This window comes from Pyrus communis, chromosome 8 (genome assembly GCF_041283825.1).
Source record: "Pyrus communis isolate YQ-2024b chromosome 8, ASM4128382v1, whole genome shotgun sequence".
Classification (NCBI taxonomy): Eukaryota; Viridiplantae; Streptophyta; class Magnoliopsida; order Rosales; family Rosaceae; genus Pyrus; species Pyrus communis.
In genome coordinates, this window is record NC_142572.1 from 8649929 (window position 1) to 8669436 (window position 19508).

The following is a 19508-nucleotide window of genomic DNA, read 5'->3' on the forward strand; positions in this document are numbered from 1 at the left end:
AATAAGTTATGTCATGTTAAACTCGTTATGTTAATAGGTTCTTAACGGGTGACTCGATAACGACCTAATTCTTTAACGAGTCATGTCGTTTCTTGTTAAATTAACAAGTCATGCAAGAAATTGTCCTGCCTAATATCAAGATCTGACAAATAATATTGTATCAAGTTCTTAACAGATAATCCGATAAAAACCCGACTCGTTACCGTACAAAAATAACTCATTACTTATTATTTTCATGTTAGATGGTTCAAAAAATTGACAGGCCTAAGCTGAGTAGGCTCTCTCCCTCCATTGAGAACAATCATTGCGCAAAAACCCTAATGTGCCCCAAATTGGGTGCAGGCTGCAGAGCTACTTATGATGATCTCTTTATTTCTTTACACTTTTTTGCCAAGGGGAAACTAGTTTTAGAATTTTCTGCTCCATGCCTTCGGTCATTTACTCCCTACTTTCGGCCAATCTACCATGTCCAAGGCCTTTTTACAAGAGGAATGTTAACAACTTTGTCATACGAATCTTCTCCTTTTTTTTTTCTTTTTTTTTTAAATTTTCGTACGATGATTTAAACTGTTTATTTTCAAGATCTATAGTATTAACTACAAAATCGTTTAGCTGTCTAATAATTATTCAAAAAAAAAAAAAAAACTGTATTATTCAGTTAGACAATGAAATTTTGACAATATTATCAAACGGTTAAATAATTTCTAATTTAGTTGAATTTTTAAAATTGATGGTTTCAATCATCACGCACTATTGCAGAATACAAAAGAAAAGGGAAAAGATAGAAGGAAAAATTTAAGTGAGAATGTAACATCCCCTTAAACAGTAAACCATGAAAAAAGTCAAGTTTGTTATAAACTTTGTATTTACGTTTGATAGTGTAAATCCTAAATTAGATTTGATTCTAGTTATTCTTCCATATTAGGACTTGTATTCCTTGGAGGAGAAGGAGTGTTCCCTCCCTCCCTTCTATAAATAAAGTCACTGCGAGGGGGAATAACACATCCTCTACACAACCCTACAAATACATCTCTCTCCACTCTTTCTCTTTGTCGTGCCCTCTCTCCCTTGTCAGTTAAATATAAGCCACAACACGCTCCTACTGCTGAGCTTAGGAATCTTACGTGGAAGTTTTCTACATCAAACCAGTTCATCAATATCATCACACAATCAGGTTCTTTTAAAACAACAATTTTTATCTCAATATTTTTGTAATTTTGATAGCATGAACATTCACCATAATGCATGACCCAACTTTACGTTTTTCGAATTTTAGATTCTACATATATTGTGTATGCATTATATCCATAATTGTTGAATTATGTGAATTGATATTGCCATGAATTGTATCAAATATTTGTTCATACATTAAATTATATGTTGCGTATGCATGAAATTGAATTAATTTATAATCTGAAAATTTTAAAAAAATTAAAAAAAAAAACATAATAAATTCTAGGTTTTTTTTTGAACCCCAATGTTAGTGGCCTGAAGCCGTGCCATCGTCGAACTCTCCTCGAGTTGAGAGACCAAAAGCCAGAGTCACGGGCTCCAGGTTTGAAACCCAGAAAACCTAACGCCTTCAATGGCGTCTCCACCATCGCAAATGGGAACAAGTTTTGACTGAGATTTGTTCGAATCTCATTGGTTTTTTTTTTTTCAAAAATTTCGATTTAATTTTTCTAGGGTTTCTAAAACTTTGAGATGTTTTACTCTCCGTTCACCTTTATGGGTCGCTGTCAAACCCATAGTTTTCTTTGCCATGATTTTTGTGCCATGAAAGGACCGTCTGCAGCGGTGGCGCCGGTTTTCTTCTCTGGCAAGTTCACCTAGCTTGCGCTGGGATGTCTGGTTTGAAACCCAAGCCCACTTAAGCTAGGCCTATTCTCGGTAAGCACCAGCCCTTTTTGGGCTTTGGAGCTCCTCTCGGCCCAACACCGGCCCTCTTGGCCATGGTGTTTCCGTGTCTTGCACCACAGAAGAACACAGCCCGCGAGGCTATTACGATTTCAATGCACTACGTTGTACCGGATCCCAGCCTATGCGCTGATGCATCCGTGTCTGCGAAGCAACAGATCAGAGCCCATTTGGGCCTCTGTTTTTGGGCTTGCACCTGCATCCAATTCTTATGATGCTAGGCCTGCTTGCATGCTAAGCCCGTGCCTCCTCAGCCCAGTTTTGGGCCTGGACCTCATGACACCAGTTCACTTAGCCCACCCATGGACTTTGGTCCAAATTTTTAGACCTTAAAAATAATTGCCTATATTTTTTTAGGCACTTTGGATTTTATAAATTTTCACCCAGACTTTAATTTATGGTCCGAAGTCTAAATTATTAATTAAATTATAATTTTTTCTTGTTGCATATTTTAGGTATATATATTTGTGTTTGTCTGCAAGAACATATGAACCTGAAGTTCATAATTCTTTCAAAGCCTGAAATTTCTAGCAACATGCCTTGTTTGAAAACCTGAATTTTTTCTTAAAAACATCACCCATGAAAACCCAAAGTTTTTTTCTTGTAAATTTAAACTAATACATGTCTATTAGAACCTGTATGTTTTACTCCTATGTGAATGGATTGATTTTTTCTCCATTACACTAACCACATCTTGTCCATTTATTTTTTCATATGAACATGTCGAATTTGAACAAACTCGACTTCATTGCTTTAGATGTCTCTGGAAGAAACTACCTCAGGTGGGTCTAAGATGTGAAGCTCTACCTCACCGTAAAGAATTTGCATCCTGCCATTGAAGATGAGACGAATGACCCGGTTGGCGAAGCTGAGAAAGCCACTGCCATGATCTTCATCCGACGACACATTCATGACGCATTGCAAACCGAGTACCTTGCTAAGGAAGATCCACGAGCATTTTGGGTCACTTTGGCTGATCGCTTTGATCACCAAAATGACATCTTCTTGCTTGAAGCAAGACATAACTAGCAGCATCTGTGCTTCCAAGAGTTTAAGTCGGTGAATGAATATATTTCTAAAGTTTGTCAAATTTGATCATTTCTCAAGTTCTGCAATGAGAACTTGACCGAAAATGATCTCCTGGGGTGATTGATGTGCTTGAAGCATACTACCACACAAACCAATGTCCAAAACACCAACATAGGCATGGTAGGCACGGCCAAAAGCCACCCTGTCAAGGTCAACAGAGCCAAGGCCCATCTAAATGAAGAAACCGAGCCCAGAAGCTCCCTAACCTCATTCCCAAGGGCCTAAACTTCAAGAATAAGGGCAAAGCACCTGAAACCATGGATGCGAACATATGCTACCACTGTGGTTCAAAGGACCATTGGTCCTGTGTTTGCCGTGCTCCCCAGAAGGCTGTAGCTGAATATCATTCTCGTCGTAAGAAGTTTGAATCAAATTTTATGCAAGTGGATAAACCAAAAAGTACCAAGCTTCTGACTTTCAGGAGGTTATTACCCCTATGGAAGATTAGAATGTTAGACATAAACTAGTTTTAGTTGCATTTAGACCCTTGGGGGCCAAATTCCACATAGTGGCCGAACCCTCCCTTGTTTTTTGTTTAAGTTTGAACAATTTTCCTTTATGTTTGGATTATTTGTTGGTGATTTGTTTTTGGATATTAAGTTTTTAATTACCGTCTTTAAATACTTTATTTTAAATGGATATTTGTTTTAAGAACTTTTATGCATGTGACCGATTCAATTTAATTTTTATTTCTAGGTATGACTCGTAGGAAAGTTAATTATGTGATGACCCGCCCCTAATTTCCTATGTAATTTCTCCCTGAGTGTGTAAATTGGTAGTTATGCCCTTGTCGGAAAAGTGACGTGGAAGTGATTATGCAGATTTAATTTATTTTTCTCATTATCGTAATTAAATTGTACTCGACATTACGAGTATGTGGGCGCGAGTTAGGCTCAAATAGAACTTGTAACGAAAAAGTTGCATTTCGTTAAAGTACGTTAACAGAGGGTAGAAATGTACACACGTGTGTGCTAAATTATCAGTGTTAGAAACATTGTTCTTGATAAGGGTACAAATTTCATGTAATCTGAAAATCCTATCTCTTCTTTTCTTTAAAAATCTGTCCCGATTCCCCATTTCAGTCACCAACCAATCAATAATTTTTCCCTCAATTTCCTCCCCACCAATGAAACTCTCCCCTCACTTTTAACACCCAATCATACACCATCACTTTAAATATCTTCTCAACCAATCAGAGAAGCTATCAGTCTTTCTCTCTCATCTTCTTCCTATCTCTCTCTCTCACCCATACCTCCCTATTCTCTACAACTACAAGGACCTTCATCAAACACTCATAGATCGAACATAAAAATACCACCATCGTGATCCTCTCATCCTCACAAACCCAACCGTACAAATCGATCTTGAAGTGGTTGAGTTTTGACTCGCCAATTCGGAAGGTCCGACTCGGTGGGTTTTGCTCCGAAAAGTTTCAAGTCGAGTTACAAGGTTTTAGGACGTGGGGAAGCTTCTACACAACTCCTTGCAGTCCCTAGGCTAAGTTTGGAGTGAAGACAACGTCGAGAAGCACGGTTTCAAGAAGTTGAGTTTTAGGCCGAGACTTGCAAGGCTTCTTTAGGCCATTTTCCATCCACTTTTAGGCTTTTGAAAGGTATAATCTTGTTCTTCTCCTCAAGAGCTTCATTTCCATATAAAGTTGGCCAAAAATGGTTGAGAAATAAAGAAGTTATGCAACTTTTAAAATTTTCCAGAAACCGGCCACTTTTTCCACAATCCGGCAAAACCAAACGGCGTTACGAGTATGTGGGCGTGAGTTATGCTCGAATAGAACTTGTAACGAAAAAGTTGCATTTCGTTAAAGTACGTTAACAGAGGGTAGAAATGTACACACGTGTGTGCTAAATTATCAGTGTTAGAAACACTGTTCTTGATAAGGGTACAAATTTCATGTAATCTGAAAACCCTATCTTTTCTTTTCTTTAAAAATCTATCCCGATTCCCCATTTTAGTTACCAACCAATCAATAATTTTTCCCTCAATTTCCTCCCCACCAATCAAACTCTCCCCTCACTTTTAGCACCCAATCATACACCATCACTTTAAATATCTTCTCAACCAATCAGAGAAGCTATCAGTCTTTCTCTCTCATCTTCTTCCTATCTCTCTCTCTCTCACCCGTACCTCCCTATTCTCTACAACTACAAGGACCTTCATCAAACACTCATAGATCGAACATAAAAATACCAACATCGTGATCCTCTCATCCTCACGAACCCAACCGTACAAATCGATCTTGAAGTGGTTGAGTTTTGACTCGCCAACTCGGAAGGTCCGACTCGGTGGGTTTTGTTCCGAAAAGTTTCAAGCTGAGTTACAAGGTTTTAGGACGTGGGGAAGCTTCTACACAACTCCCTGCAGTCCCTAAGCTAAGTTTGGAGTGAAGACAACGTCGAGAAGCACGGTTTCAAGAAGTCGAGTTTTAGGCCGAGACTTGCAAGGCTTCTTTAGGCCATTTTCCATCCACTTTTAGGCCTTTGAAAGGTATAATCTTGTTCTTCTCCTCAAGAGCTTCATTTCCATATAAAGTTGGCCAAAAATAGTTGAGAAATAAAGAAGTTATGCAACTTTTAAAATTTTCCAGAAACCGGCCACTTTTTCCACAATCCGGCAAAACCAAACGGCGTTACGAGTATGTGGGCGTGAGTTATGCTCGAATAGAACTTGTAACGAAAAAGTTGCATTTCGTTAAAGTACGTTAACAGAGGGTAGAAATGTACACACGTGTGTGCTAAATTATCAGTGTTAGAAACACTGTTCTTGATAAGGGTACAAATTTCATGTAATCTGAAAATCCTATCTCTTCTTTTCTTTAAAAATCTGTCCCGATTCCCAATTTCAGTCACCAACCAATCAATAATTTTTCCCTCAATTTCCTCCCCACCAATCAAACTCTCCCCTCACTTTTAGCACCCAATCATACACCATCACTTTAAATATCTTCTCAACCAATCAGAGAAGCTATCAGTCTTTCTCTCTCATCTTCTTCCTATCTCTCTCTCTCACCCATACCTCCCTATTCTCTACAACTACAAGGACCTTCATCAAACACTCATAGATCGAACATAAAAATACCACCATCGTGATCCTCTCATCCTCACGAACCCAACCGTACAAATCGATCTTGAAGTGGTTGAGTTTTGACTCGCCAACTCGGAAGGTCCGACTCGGTGGGTTTTGCTCCGAAAAGTTTCAAGCCGAGTTACAAGGTTTTAGGATGTGTGGAAGCTTCTACACAACTCCCTGCAGTCCCTGGGCTAAGTTTGGAATGAAGACAACGTCGAGAAGCACGGTTTCAAGAAGTCAAGTTTTAGGCCGAGACTTGCAAGGCTTCTTTAGGGCATTTTCCATCCACTTTTAGGCTTTTGAAAGGTATAATCTTGTTCTTCTCCTCAAGAGCTTCATTCCCATATAAAGTTGGCCAAAAATGGTTAAGAAATAAAGAAGTTATGCAACTTTTAAAATTTTCCAGAAACCGGCCACTTGTTCCATAATCCGACAAAACCAGACGACGACGGATGACGAGGATCACCAGAGAATACGAGGAATATTCCGTCAAAGTTGACAGAATATTCTAACGGCATCAAGTAACGGCGTTAGGTTCCGTTACTATTTAACAGAATATTCCGTCAACTTTGACGAAATATTCCCTGTCTGCTGTCAGTCTTTGCCAGGCACGTGCCTGTATGTGGTTGTGGGTTGGGTGGCGTGTGAAGGCGTGTTCGGCCTCTGGCCAGCGAGTGGTTGATATGTGCGGGCCCTTGACTTCAAGTATAACATTTTTGTATATTCAAACCTTCCGTTTGAGCAATATATGGGGAGTTTTCCTAGCTTTTTGTTTTTATATGTGTTATTTAATTAATTATTATTAGTTGTTTCGCATATATGGGAGACTTACCCCAAGGACGTTCTAGGAAAAGTGAGGCTAGGAGGCTACGATCCATCAACATATCAGTGAATGAGCATTTTGTTTTCGTATATATATCAACTTTATAGTTTCCACAAATGCCTTTAAATTGATTTATGCATATTATGCCATGATTTATTAATTTTTTAAAAATGTTGTTGTGGTTGAGATTTATATATTGGCATGGCCTATTCATATACATTTTACTTGCTCATCACTGTTGTACTATTGTTAAATGCTAAAATAATCATATAGGATGCACAGGTAAGTTCAGGTAAGGTTATTATGTTGAATAGAATTATTACATGCTTATATTCATGTAGTCTGCTCATCATTGCTACATCCCGGTGTTAATGCTCGCCCTTGGCCAGGGCCAGTCTTTCATGTGTATGTTCATCTCCCGCACCGCACGCTCGCCTTGGATCCAAGTAGGTGTCAGTCCTGTCGTACAAGTCCCACTAGGCGACTCCGACTCATAGATGACCGTGATTATCGTCAGTCTTCACGTGATCATAGCATTATAGCGTATATTATTTCACCTAGTCCTGTCGTACAGGTTGCACTAGGTGACTCTCACTCGGGTGCTAGCATAGATTGATGAGCACCAGGGCCAATCGACTTGTGTTCTAGTATAGATTAATTGAACACCTGATTTTATTTATATTACTATTGAGATATTGTGGTGTGGCATACTACTGGTTTACTATTGATTTACATTTGATTTCATACCTATACATAGTATGATTTTCTGGAAACTATACATGTTTTACAACGAGGGGTTAGTATGTTCGGAAAATAACTATGTTTTATAAACCTTTATTTTTGTGCCCACTCACCCTTCTGTTTTTCACCCCTTTAGGTCCTAGATAGCTGACTTACCCTATGGTGTGTGAGGATTAACGGCTATTATGACATATTCCTATTTAAATGTAAAGGACTTTTCCTGGTTGTGCACTAAGTACTTAACTAGTTTCGACTGCATTATTTGTTATCTATACTTTGAACAGTTGTAGTTTATGGGTTCTACCCACTACTTCGCACTCACTTTATTAGTTTAAATAAGTTCTAGCTTCAGTTTTAATTTATTCACTTTTTTTTACGTCATTCACACTTTGGTTATTTCACCTTCGAGTGACGGCCAGCATGCCTCGACTCCGTTCAAGGTGTCAATTTGGTATCAGAGCATAGGTTTAGGCAGTTTTGCATTCCTCGTTTGTGATATAGTTCCTAATAATTTTTAATCTCATATGTTAGAATCATGCCACCTTGTAGAGAGCCACGTGTCCCTTCTGAGACTAATTTTCCCGATTTTGGACAACTTGGTGAAGCTATTGCTAGTACCATTTAGTCCACCTTTCGTCTTACCCAGAAGACCACCTTGGAAACAGTATCTTACCTTTAAATAAATAATTTCTTTGGTAAAGAGGGACCTGAGAAATCAGAGATCTGGGATGATCATGTTGAGAAGACTTTCCAAATTATGCAAAAACAGGGGAATCTCCCAACGAAGAGATGGGTCGAGACAGTGACTTGGTTCTTTCGTTTGGGAGCAAGATCATGGTGGGCTCAGGAATCACGCCCGTTGTCAGCTCAAGAGGCCATGGATTGAGATGTCTTCAGACGCCTATTTGAGGCTAGGTACACACTTTCGGGGTACAAGGATCGAAAGAAAGAGGAACTCGCAGACCTATAGCAAGGGAAGAGGTCAGTTATAGAGTACCACCGAAAGTTCCCTGACTTATCGCGCTATTGTCCCAAGATTGCTAAGAATCTCATAGAGATGCTCTGTTATTTCAAAAAGGGGACTCACAAGCAATTGCGTTCTTTGGCAACCTCTACTCCCTACTCTACCTACCAAGAATTTTTTAAGGTTCTACTTCGGGTTGAAGATTACAAGAACACTCCCAATCATGAAAATGACGAAGAGGATAATAATACTCAGATGAATAATAACAGGGGGCAGTTGTCTTTTGGCCCTTGAAAGACTCAGAATTTAAAGAGAAGTGGTAATAGTTTTGGATTATCGAGCGGTGGTTCGAATTCCAATACGCTACGAATAGGCGGTAAGGCCACAGATAGTTCCCGCTTCCAAAATCAGAGGAATCTTAGCAATTTTGGTGCTTCGCACTGTCGCAGATGCAATAACCGTCATTTCGATTATTGTAAAAGGGGAAGTAATGGGTGCTATACTTGCGGTCAGATGAGGCACATAGCTAATCAGTGTCCCCAGAGTCAACAAAATCAGCCTCCTACTCTACCACCTGCAGTCCCTTTCCAACAGATTCAAAGACCTAGTGCCTACACGCCGACAAGTTATGAGGGTGTTTTTCATTATCAGGGTGACATAACTCAGTATCCAGGAGGAGCATATTAGTACCCACCTAATCCTTATTACCAAGGCCGTTATCCACAGTACAAGGGGGTTATACGCCGTATCAGGGTGGTGAATCACAGTGGTATACCGGGGGACAGTCCCAGAATCTTAAGGTAGCTTCTAGCAGCGACGCATCGACCAGGCAGCCTAATCCAACAAATCAAGGTCAAGGTAACTAAGGACGCAACAACCAGGGAAACAGGGGTCGAGGAGGCCGATAGCAGGCACATGGTCGTGTCAATCATATCACCTTGCAGGATGCACAGAGTAACCCCGACTTGATTATAGGTACGTTGAATGTTCTTGGTCATTTTGCTAGAATATTTATTGACTCATGTGCTACACATTCAGTTATTTCCCATACGTTTGCTCAAAAGACTCAACCTCACCCCACTCTCATCGGTTATGAGTTAAAGTTCTCGATGCCTAGGCGTGAAGTTTGCTATGTTGGTTAGGAGTATCGAGGATGTCTTGTTTTTATCGAAGATGTCGTAATGCCAGCCAATCTTGTTCCTTTGTATATCGTTGACTTTGACGTTATCTTGGGCATGGATTGGTTACGTTATAATCGTGCCCAGTTGGATTATTATCAAAAGATTGTTACTTTTCACCAACCGGGCATGCCTATTGTCACATCTGTTGGTGAACGTAGCAATCTAAAACATGGAGTTATCTCTGCCATAAGGGCAAGGCGGTTGTTGAGGAAGAGTTGTCAAGGCTACTTAGCTCATGTAGTGGCGACTGAAAAGACTTATGCTCCTGCGGAAGACGTTCGAGTAGTCAGACACTTTCTAGACTTTTTTCCTGACAATTTACCTAACTTACCACTGGATCATGAAGTGGAGTTCATCATCGACCTAATCCCAAGTACCGATCCTATTTCTCTAACTTCTTATCGTATGGCTCTTACGGAGTTAAGGGAATTGAAAACCCATTTGCAAGAACATGTTGAAAAAAGGGTTTATTCAACCGAGCACCTCTCATTGGGGAGCTCCAGTCTTGCTTGTGATGAAGAAAGACGAAACATTGACGCTATGTATTGATTACAGATAGCTGAATCGGGTGACGATTAAAAATCGTTATTCGTTGCCTCGTATCGATGATCTTTTCGATCAGCTTTGTGGTGCTTGTGTTTTCTCAAAAATCGATCTAAGGTCCGGTTACTACAAGTTCAAGATCAGAAGTAAGGATGTTCCAAAAATAGCCTTCCGAACTCAATATGGTCATTATGAGTTTCTTGTGATGCCATTCAGATTAACTAACGCTCCAGCAGCCTTTATGGATGATATGATATAAACTAACAAACAAATTAAACCTTATAATTGTAGTATGTGTAAGTAGGGATCGTTCTAGGTCGAGGATTATAAGGGATGCTAATCTACTCAATTTAAACTCTAAATCACTAAACTAGACTCTTATGACTCAAAACAAACTAAAAAGACTCAAAACAACACAAAATAATCAAATAGACTCAAACTAGACACTAAAGGATTACTTTGAACGAATTCTAACTTTAACTTGACTCAAAATACTAAAAGACACAAAATTGGACAAATTTTAACTAAAAGACACAACCAAGTAAAGGGGGATTGGATTTTGGACGAAATTAAGGTAAAAACAAACAGATTGTAAACTTAAACTAAGTTGCACGAAATTGGGGTGAATGGATGGGTGATAAGCTAGCTAGAGGGTCATTCTCCACACATGACACACTTGCGTACAAATTGATTTCCAGTTGTTTTTCCAATAAACCATGAACCTCAACACCCCAGATTAACCGTGATCAGTACTAATTAACCCTCAGATTTTCCTTAAGTTATTGAATTTGATGGAATACGCATCGGCAACCAAATTATTCTTATCAAGTTTCCTACATGAACAGCATAATAGAGATACAATCAAAGATCATTAAGCTTTGTGAAAACAATAAGCATTGACAAGGCATTCGTAACTATGAACAGCATGATACTCCTACCAAGAATTTACTTAACACGATCGTGACTAGCAACCTCCACTACTTATAAATATAAGTTCATAACGATTAGGTGAAATTCCCTTATATTTTAGCATCAAATTCATGCATGCAAACTAATTAGGCCTCCTTAATCAACATACAAGAATAAGTTATCAATCAAGCAGTTAAGTAAATTGCATTCACAATTTATGAAATCACAAATGGAGGTAATCAATTCATATTGCAAATATAATCATGGTTTCAAAGTCTCATTTAGTAAACGAGTTTAGCTCCTCATGTTTGCAATTAAACAAAGATAATTAAATTTAAACATTGAAAACAAAGATAGAATACACCTATAAACGCTCTAACAATCCAACGTCTTGAATGGCAAGCACGACTCCAGGTGGCTCATCCTTCCTTCCTTGCTGCAGCATAATGGGGATTTTCTGAATTTAGGTTCTTGAGGTGTGGTGGATGGTGTGCTGTGAAATTGTGGTAGAGGGTGGTGGTTTTTGCAGCAGAAAATATGCATATATATAGGCTTAGGTGCGGCACAAAAGTAGCTTAGTAAAAGGATTTTAGCACTTCAAATCCATAAGGAAAATGCCATCTAGAAATTAGAAACCAAAGAGAATAGGGATAGGGGGTGCGGCAGATTCTTAGGGCTTCTAGAAAGGGGTTTTGTGACAGGTTTCTAGAAGGACAAGGGATAAGCTATGTGGCACAAACTTAGGGCACAAAAATAGAGCATCTAGGACCTAATATTTAGGTGATTTAATGTGAAAATGAGTCCTTTTTGCAGCTGGAATTAAGGTAGGAAAAGATTAGGATAGGATAAGATAAGATAAGGTTTGGATAAGATAAGGTTATTTGGATAATGTTTCATGTTTCTTGCTCTTTCCTTATCTTCTTTGTCTTGAATTTGTTTCTCCAAATTTGTAGCATGTTCCTAGCCTCTTTTGACTTCAAATTCATCCATCCACCTTGCTCCATATGCAAGCTATCCATTCCAGCCCAAAATTGCTCCAAATAGCTCCAAAATGCTTTTTCTTGCCAACTTTTCCATTTAAACCTACAAACACACAAAAATAGCTTAAATCACTATAATAAATAGAAACTAACTTACTAAATGCAAAGAAACAAGCTAACTAAGTCGCATAAATATGCTCTTATCAATGGACCTGATGAATCAGGTATTTCGTCAGTACCTTGATAGATTCGTAATCGTCTTCATCGACAACATTTTGGTATACTCTAAGAACGAGGCTAACCATCCTAGACATCTACGTCTGGTTCTGAAGAAGCTAAGGGAGAATCAACTGTATGTTAAATTCAGTAAGTGTCGATTTTGGCCGGATTAGGTGTCTTTCTTAGGACACGTGATATCAGCTCAAGGTATTCTCGTGAATCCCCAGAAAGTAACAGCAGTGGAAAACTGGGAGCAACCTCAAACTATCACTGAAGTTCAAAGTTTTCTTGGTCTTGCGGGCTACTATCGATGTTTTGTGAAAGATTTCTCAACCATAGCCCTGCCTCTGACAAGGTTAACCAGGAAATGAGTTAATTTTGAATGGAGTGATGATTATGAATGGAGTTTCCAACAGTTGAAGTACTGTCTCACTATGTGCCTGTTTTGGCACTTCCCGATGACAATGGGAATTTTGAGATCTATAGTAACACATCTCTGAATAGTTTGGGCTGTGTGCTGTTGCAGCATGGAAGAGTGATCCCGTATACTTCACGACAATTAAAGCCCTATAAGATGAATTATCCTACTCATGATCTCGAATTGGTAGTTATCGTTTTTGCTTTGAAAATTTGGCAACACTATCTTTATGGGGAAGCATGTCGAATTTTCACTGACCATAAAAGCCTCAAGTACATCTTCACTCAGAAAGAATTTAATCTCCAGCAGCGTAGGTGGATGGAGTTGATCAATGATTATGACTGCACTATCGAGTATCACCTTGGTCGTGCGAATATTGTATCGAATGCTCTTAGCAGGAAATCTCACGGCCGACTTAATGCCCTTTATGCATGTCGTGTTCCTCTTCTAACTAACCTAAGATCTACTGGAGCGGCTTTAGAAGTGGATCAACATGGAGCTCTACTGCCAATTTTCAAGTCAGGCCAGTTTTGTTAGATCGTGTTCTTGAGGCCCAAATGAACGACTCAGAATCCCAAGAGTTAAAACAAGCGGTGTTGAACGAAAAAAAAAAAGATCTCAGGATTCGAAAACCTGATGGTATGCTTGTGCAAGGCGATCGGATGTGTGTACCAAATGTGGAAAAACTGAAGAAAGAAATTCTCGATGAAGCGCATATTTCGACTTATGCAATGCATCCCAAAAGTACTAAGATGTATTATACTATCTGATCTTTCTACTACTAGCCAGGAATGAAAAGAGAAATTGCGGAGTACGTGAGTCATTGTTCAGTCTGCCAACAGGTCAAGGCGGAAAGATGGAAACCATTTGGGTTGCTACAGCCATTTTCGATACCCAGTAGAAATAGGAAGATATCACATTAGATTTCATGTACAAGTTGCCTCGTACGCGAAATGGTTATGACAGTATCTGGGTGATTATAGATTAGCTTACCAAGTCATCGTACTTCCTACCTGTTCGTGAGAACTATTCGTTGAGTTGGTTAGCTGAACTTTTCGTCTTCGAGATTGTTAAGTATCATGGTGTTCCAACTAGTATTATTTTTTATCGGGACCCCAGATTCACTTCAAAATTCTGGGTAGTTTTTCAAGAAGCTTTGGGATCGAGATTACTCTACAGCACTGCCTATCATCTTCAAACCGATGGGCAGTCAGAGAGAACTATTCAGATGTTTGAAGATATGTTGACATCTTCAGTCCCGCAATTCGGAGACGCATGGCACAAGAGCTTGTCGTTGATAGAATTCACCTACAACAATTGCTTTCATTCCAGCATTGGTATGTCACCATTTGAAGCGATGTATAGGAAACTATGTCGTACCCCGTTGTATTGGTCTGTGATCGGCGAAAGAGTTTTGGTTGGTCCTGAAATCGTAGATAAGACGACACAGAACATTCAGGTGATAAAGGCTAACCTAAAAGTAGCACAAGATCAGCAAAAGAGTATAGCAGACAGACATTCGACCGACAAAGTATACAAGGTTGAAGACTGGGTATTTTTAAAGCTGTCACCGTGGAAAGGTGTTGTACGATTCAAAAAGAAAGGAAAGTTAAGCCCTCGTTACATCGAGCCATACTAGAACATTAAGCGAGTTAATGAAGTTGCTTATCGACTTGATATACCTCTAGAGTTGTCGAGGGTATATAATGTGTTCCACATGTCCATGCTACAGAGATACGTCTCTGATCCGTCACATGTGATTCCCCCACAGCCGTTAGAGATCAACCCAGATTTGACTTATGACGAGGTTCCAGTGACTATTCTTAATTGGAAAGATAAAGTCTTCAGGAACAAGACCATTCGTATGGTGAAAGTCTTATGGAGGAACCACTTAGTTGAGGAAGCTACTTGGGAGATAGAAGAGCGCATGCGAGATTTGTATCCACGTTTGTTCTTTGATTGATTTCTAGTAGTGTTGAAATTTTGGGGATGAATTTTTCTTAAGGGGGGTAGGTTATGACGACCCGTCCCTAATTTCCTGTGTAATTTCTCCGCGAGTGTGTAAATTGACAGTTATGCCCTTGTCGACAAAGTGACGTGGACATGATTATACAGCTTTAATTTATTTTTCATGTTATCATAATTAAATTATACTCGATGTTATGAGTATGTGGGCACAAGTTAGGCTCGAATCAGACTTGTAACGAAAAAGTTGTGTTTCGTTAAAGTACGTTAACAGCGGGTAAAATTGAACACATGTGTGTACTAAATTATCAGTATTAGAAACATTGTTCTTGATAAGGGTACAGATTTCGTGTAATCTGAAAACCCTATCTCTTCTTTTCTTTAAAATTTGTCCCGAGTCCCCTATTTCACTTACTAACCAATAAATAATTTTTCCCTTAATTTCCTCCCCACCAATCAAACTATCCCCTTACTTTCAGCACCCAATCAGACACCATCACTTCAAATCTCTTCTCAACTAATCAGAGAAGCTATCAGTCTTTCTCTTTTATCTTCTTCATATATCTATCTCTCTCACCGGCACATCCCTCTTCTCTACAACTACAAAGACCTTCATCAAACACTCACATATCGAACTTAAAAATACCACCATCGTGATCCTATCATCTTCACGAACCCAACCGTACAAATCGATCTTGAAGTGGTTGAGTTTTGACTCGCCAACTCGGAAGGTCCGACTCGGTGGGTTTTGCTCCGACAAGTTTCAAGCCGAGTTACAAGGTTTTAGGATGTCGGGAAGCTTCTACACAACTCCCTAGAGTCCCTAGGCTAAGTTTGGAGTAAAGAGAATGTCGAGAAGCTCGGTTTCAAGAAGTCGAGTTTTAGGTCGAGACTTGCAAGGCTTTTTCAGGCCAGTTTCCATCCATTTTTGGGCTTTTGAAAGTTATAAACTTGTTCTTCTCCTCAAGAGCTTCATTTCCATATAAAGTTGGTCAAAAATGTTTGAGAAATGAAGAAGTTACCGTCAACTTTGATAGAATATTCCCTGTCTTCTGTCAGTCTTTGCCAGAAGCGTGCCTACGTGTGGCTGTAGGTTGGGCGGTGCGTGAAGGCATGTCCGGCCTCCGGCTAGCGAGTGATTGATATGTGCGGGTCCTTAACTTCAAGTAGAAGACTTTCGTATATTCAAACCTTCCATTTGAGCAAGCTATGGGGAGTTTTCCTAGCTTTTTTTTTTTTTTTGTATATGTGTTGTTTAATTAATTATTATTAGTTGTTTCGCATATAGGGGAGACTTACCCGGAGAACGTTCGAGGACAAGCGAGGCTAGGCGGCTACGATCCATTGACATCTCAGTGAATGGGCATTTTGTTTTCGTGTGTGTGTGTGTGTGTGTGTGTGTAAACTTCATAGTTTCCACAAATGCCTTTAAATTGATTTATGCATATTATGCCATGATTTATGAAATTTTTAAACATGTTGTTGTGGTTGAGATTTATATATTGTCATGGCCTATTCATGTACATTTTACTTGCTCATCAATGTTGTATTATTGTTAAATGCTAAAATAATCTTACGGGATGCGCAGGTAAGTTCAGGTAAGGTTATTATGTTGACTAGAATATTTGCATCATTATGGCATGCTTATATTCATGTAGTCTGTTCATCATTGCTGCACCCCGGTGTTAGTGCTCGCCCCGGGCCAGGGCCAGTCCTTCACGTGTATGTTCACCTCCCGCACCGTACACTCGTCTTGGATCCAAACAAGTGCTAATCCTGTCATACAGGTTGCATTAGGCGACTTCGACTCGTAGGTGACCATGATTATCGCCAGTCTTCACGTGATTGTAGCACTAGAGCGTATATTATTACACCCAGTCCTATCGTACAGATCGCACTAGGCGACTCCTACTTGTGTGCTAGCATAGATTGACAACAACCAGGGCCAGTCATACAGGTCGCATTAGGCAATTTTGAGTTGTATGCTAGTATAGATTAATTGAACACCTGATTTTATTTATATTACTGTTGAGATATTGTGGTGTGGCATACTACTGATTTACTATTGATTTACATTTGATTTCATACCTATACGTGGTATGATTTTCTAGAAACTATACATGTTTTACAGCGAAACGTTAGTATGTTCGGAAAATAACTGTGTTTTATAAACCTTTATTTTTGTGCCCACTCACCCTTCTGTTTTTCGTCGCTCCAGGTCCTAGATAGCTGACCTACCCTGTGGCGTGAGGGGATTAGTGGCTATTATGACATATTCCTGTTTAAATGTAAATGACTTTTCCCGGTTGTGTACTAAGTACTTAACTAGTTTCGACTGCACTATTTGTTATCTATGCTTTGAACAATTGTAGTTTATGGGTTATACCCACTACTGCGCACTCACTTTATTAGTTTAAATAAGTTATAGCTTCGGTTTTAATTTATTCATACTTTTTTTACATCATTCACACTTTGGTTACATCATTTTCGGGTAACGGCCAACATGCCTTGACTCCGCCTGGGGTGTGTCAAGATGTCTAGCAGATAATGCAATCATGCACACCAGTTTACGTGAACAAATCTATTTCACTAACTTCATACCTAAGAGTGCACCTCTAACAACCCTCTCAGGCCTATCTAACCTGATCGAAGGATATCGTAAGGCACGTATAATGTTGTCCAATGGTACAATCCTAACCATTGATGAGGCACTTTATTTTCCACGTTTCGAAAGAATGTTGTTAAGTTTCAAGGACATTAGAAATAATAATTACCACGCTGAAACCTATATAGAAAACGGAGTTGAATTTCTATGCACTTCCTACGAATATGGCCAAAAGCGTATTCTAGAGAAGATATAGCGTATCCCGAGTAGTCTGTATACTACAAATATACGCCTTATAAAAAGCCACTATATGGCCGGTCCTACCTCCGAGACTGCGCATAAAATTACACTTTGGCATGATCGTTGGGACACCCTAGATGAACAGCGATGCGCTGTATTCTCAAATCATCACACGAGCATCCACTAACCCGAAGTTTAGGTTCGATTCAAGGAATTGCATGTCAAACCTGCTTTATGGGAAAGCTTATTATTAAGCCTTATTATGACAAGATTCGTTCGAATCCTTCTATTTTTCTACAAAGGATTCAGGGGGACATTTATGGACCAATTCACCCTCCTTGCACCATTTAGATAGTTTATGGTTTTGGTTGACGCTTCCACACTTTGGTCACACGTGTACCTGTTATCCACAAGGAACGCTGCATTCTCCAAACTCTTGGCTCAAGTTATCAAGCTCAGGGCTCACCACCCTGATTATCCAATCAAATTTATTCGATTGGAAAATGCTGGAGAATTCGCATCTAAAACCTATGATGATTATTGCATGTCGGTTAGGGTTGAAGTTGAACATCTAGTACCCTATGTTCACACCTAGAACGGCCTGGCAGAGGCATTCATTAAGCGCTTATAAATGATTACTCGATCTTTGGTCATACATATCACGCTCTCAATCGCTGCTTCTAGCCATGCAATATTGCACATAGCCATGTTGGTCCGTCTGAGGCTTGTTACGACAAAACCATATAGCGCCCTTCAATTGGATATCGGATACAAACCCGACACATAGCATCTGCGCTTTTTTGGTTGTGCGGTCTATATGCCTATTTCGTCACTCTTACGTACAAAAATGGGGCCTCAGCTAAGGATGATAATTTATGTCTGATATGATTCTCCTTCGATCATTCGTTACTTAGAACCTTTGACAGGCGATATGTTTACCGCTTATTTTGCGGAATGTCACTTATATGAGACAGTATTATTGTGGACGACTCCCACTTTGTCTCATTTAGATCCCCGCATCAATCAATCTGAAATTGAAATGTAGCGCATATTAGATCTTCAGAGCATAGCTTAGAGCTTGCCAGATGCTTTCACTGATCTAGTATGAGTGACAAGATCACATATTCTAGCTGTGAATGTGCCTGCAAAGATGGATGTACCAAATGTACGATGGACTTCCTTCCTGAAGGCTTGGGATGTCACTTTGGCCAATCCACATACATTAGCTACTAGCTAATCCCTGCCCCTGCACAAAAGCGTGGATGGCCATTTAGTTCAAAGGATTCACACATCCAGAAAAGGAAACCCACGACACATGTTCATCTTGAGCCTATTGTGAGTTTGACTGTCTCCTACTCATTTTATCCAACTTATGAGGAAATTCTATATTACGGAAGCGTCCTTGAAGAGAAGAATCCATCTCCCGAGAATCAAGAGATTTCGGTCTATTATGCTAGCTTGGATGATGTTTGGTGTAGAAATAAGATTATCATCAACGATGCATTAGCATATGCAGTAGCTACTGAGATCATGTTTAGTGATGACATTGAAACCCGTTCCGTTGATGAATGTCGACGTAGAAATGATTGGTCAAACTGGAAATAAGCAATCCAAGTCGAACTCAATTCGCTTATGAAATTTAAGATGTTTGGACCTGTAGCTCCCACTCTTCCACATGTGAAGCCTGTTGGCCACAAGTGGGTTTTCGTTCAGAAGCGTAATGAGAAGAACAAAATTGTGCATTACAAAGCTCGTCTTGTTGTGCAAGAGCTTCTCACAATACCCTGGGATTGACTATGACGAAACTTTATTCACTCGTTATGGATGTGA

General features: G+C 39.5%; 1 protein-coding gene and 1 pseudogene across 1 annotated transcript; both read left to right on the top strand.

Annotated features, from left to right (window-relative positions):
* The first annotated feature begins 8189 nt into the window (after positions 1-8189).
* Positions 8190-9305, top strand: LOC148695054 (uncharacterized; annotated as a pseudogene).
* A 494-nt stretch (positions 9306-9799) lies between these two features.
* On the top strand, positions 9800-10348 carry LOC148695055 (uncharacterized). Its single transcript, XM_088698296.1, has one exon. It carries the CDS (start codon positions 9800-9802, stop codon positions 10346-10348), a length of 549 nt encoding a protein of 182 aa, XP_088554422.1.
* The last annotated feature ends 9160 nt before the right edge of the window (positions 10349-19508 follow it).

What these genes read in the sequence shown, in the direction of transcription:
- LOC148695055 (XM_088698296.1), top strand. Translation starts at nt 9,800, where the DNA reads ATGCCAGCCAATCTTGTTCCTTTGTATATCGTTGACTTTGACGTTATC.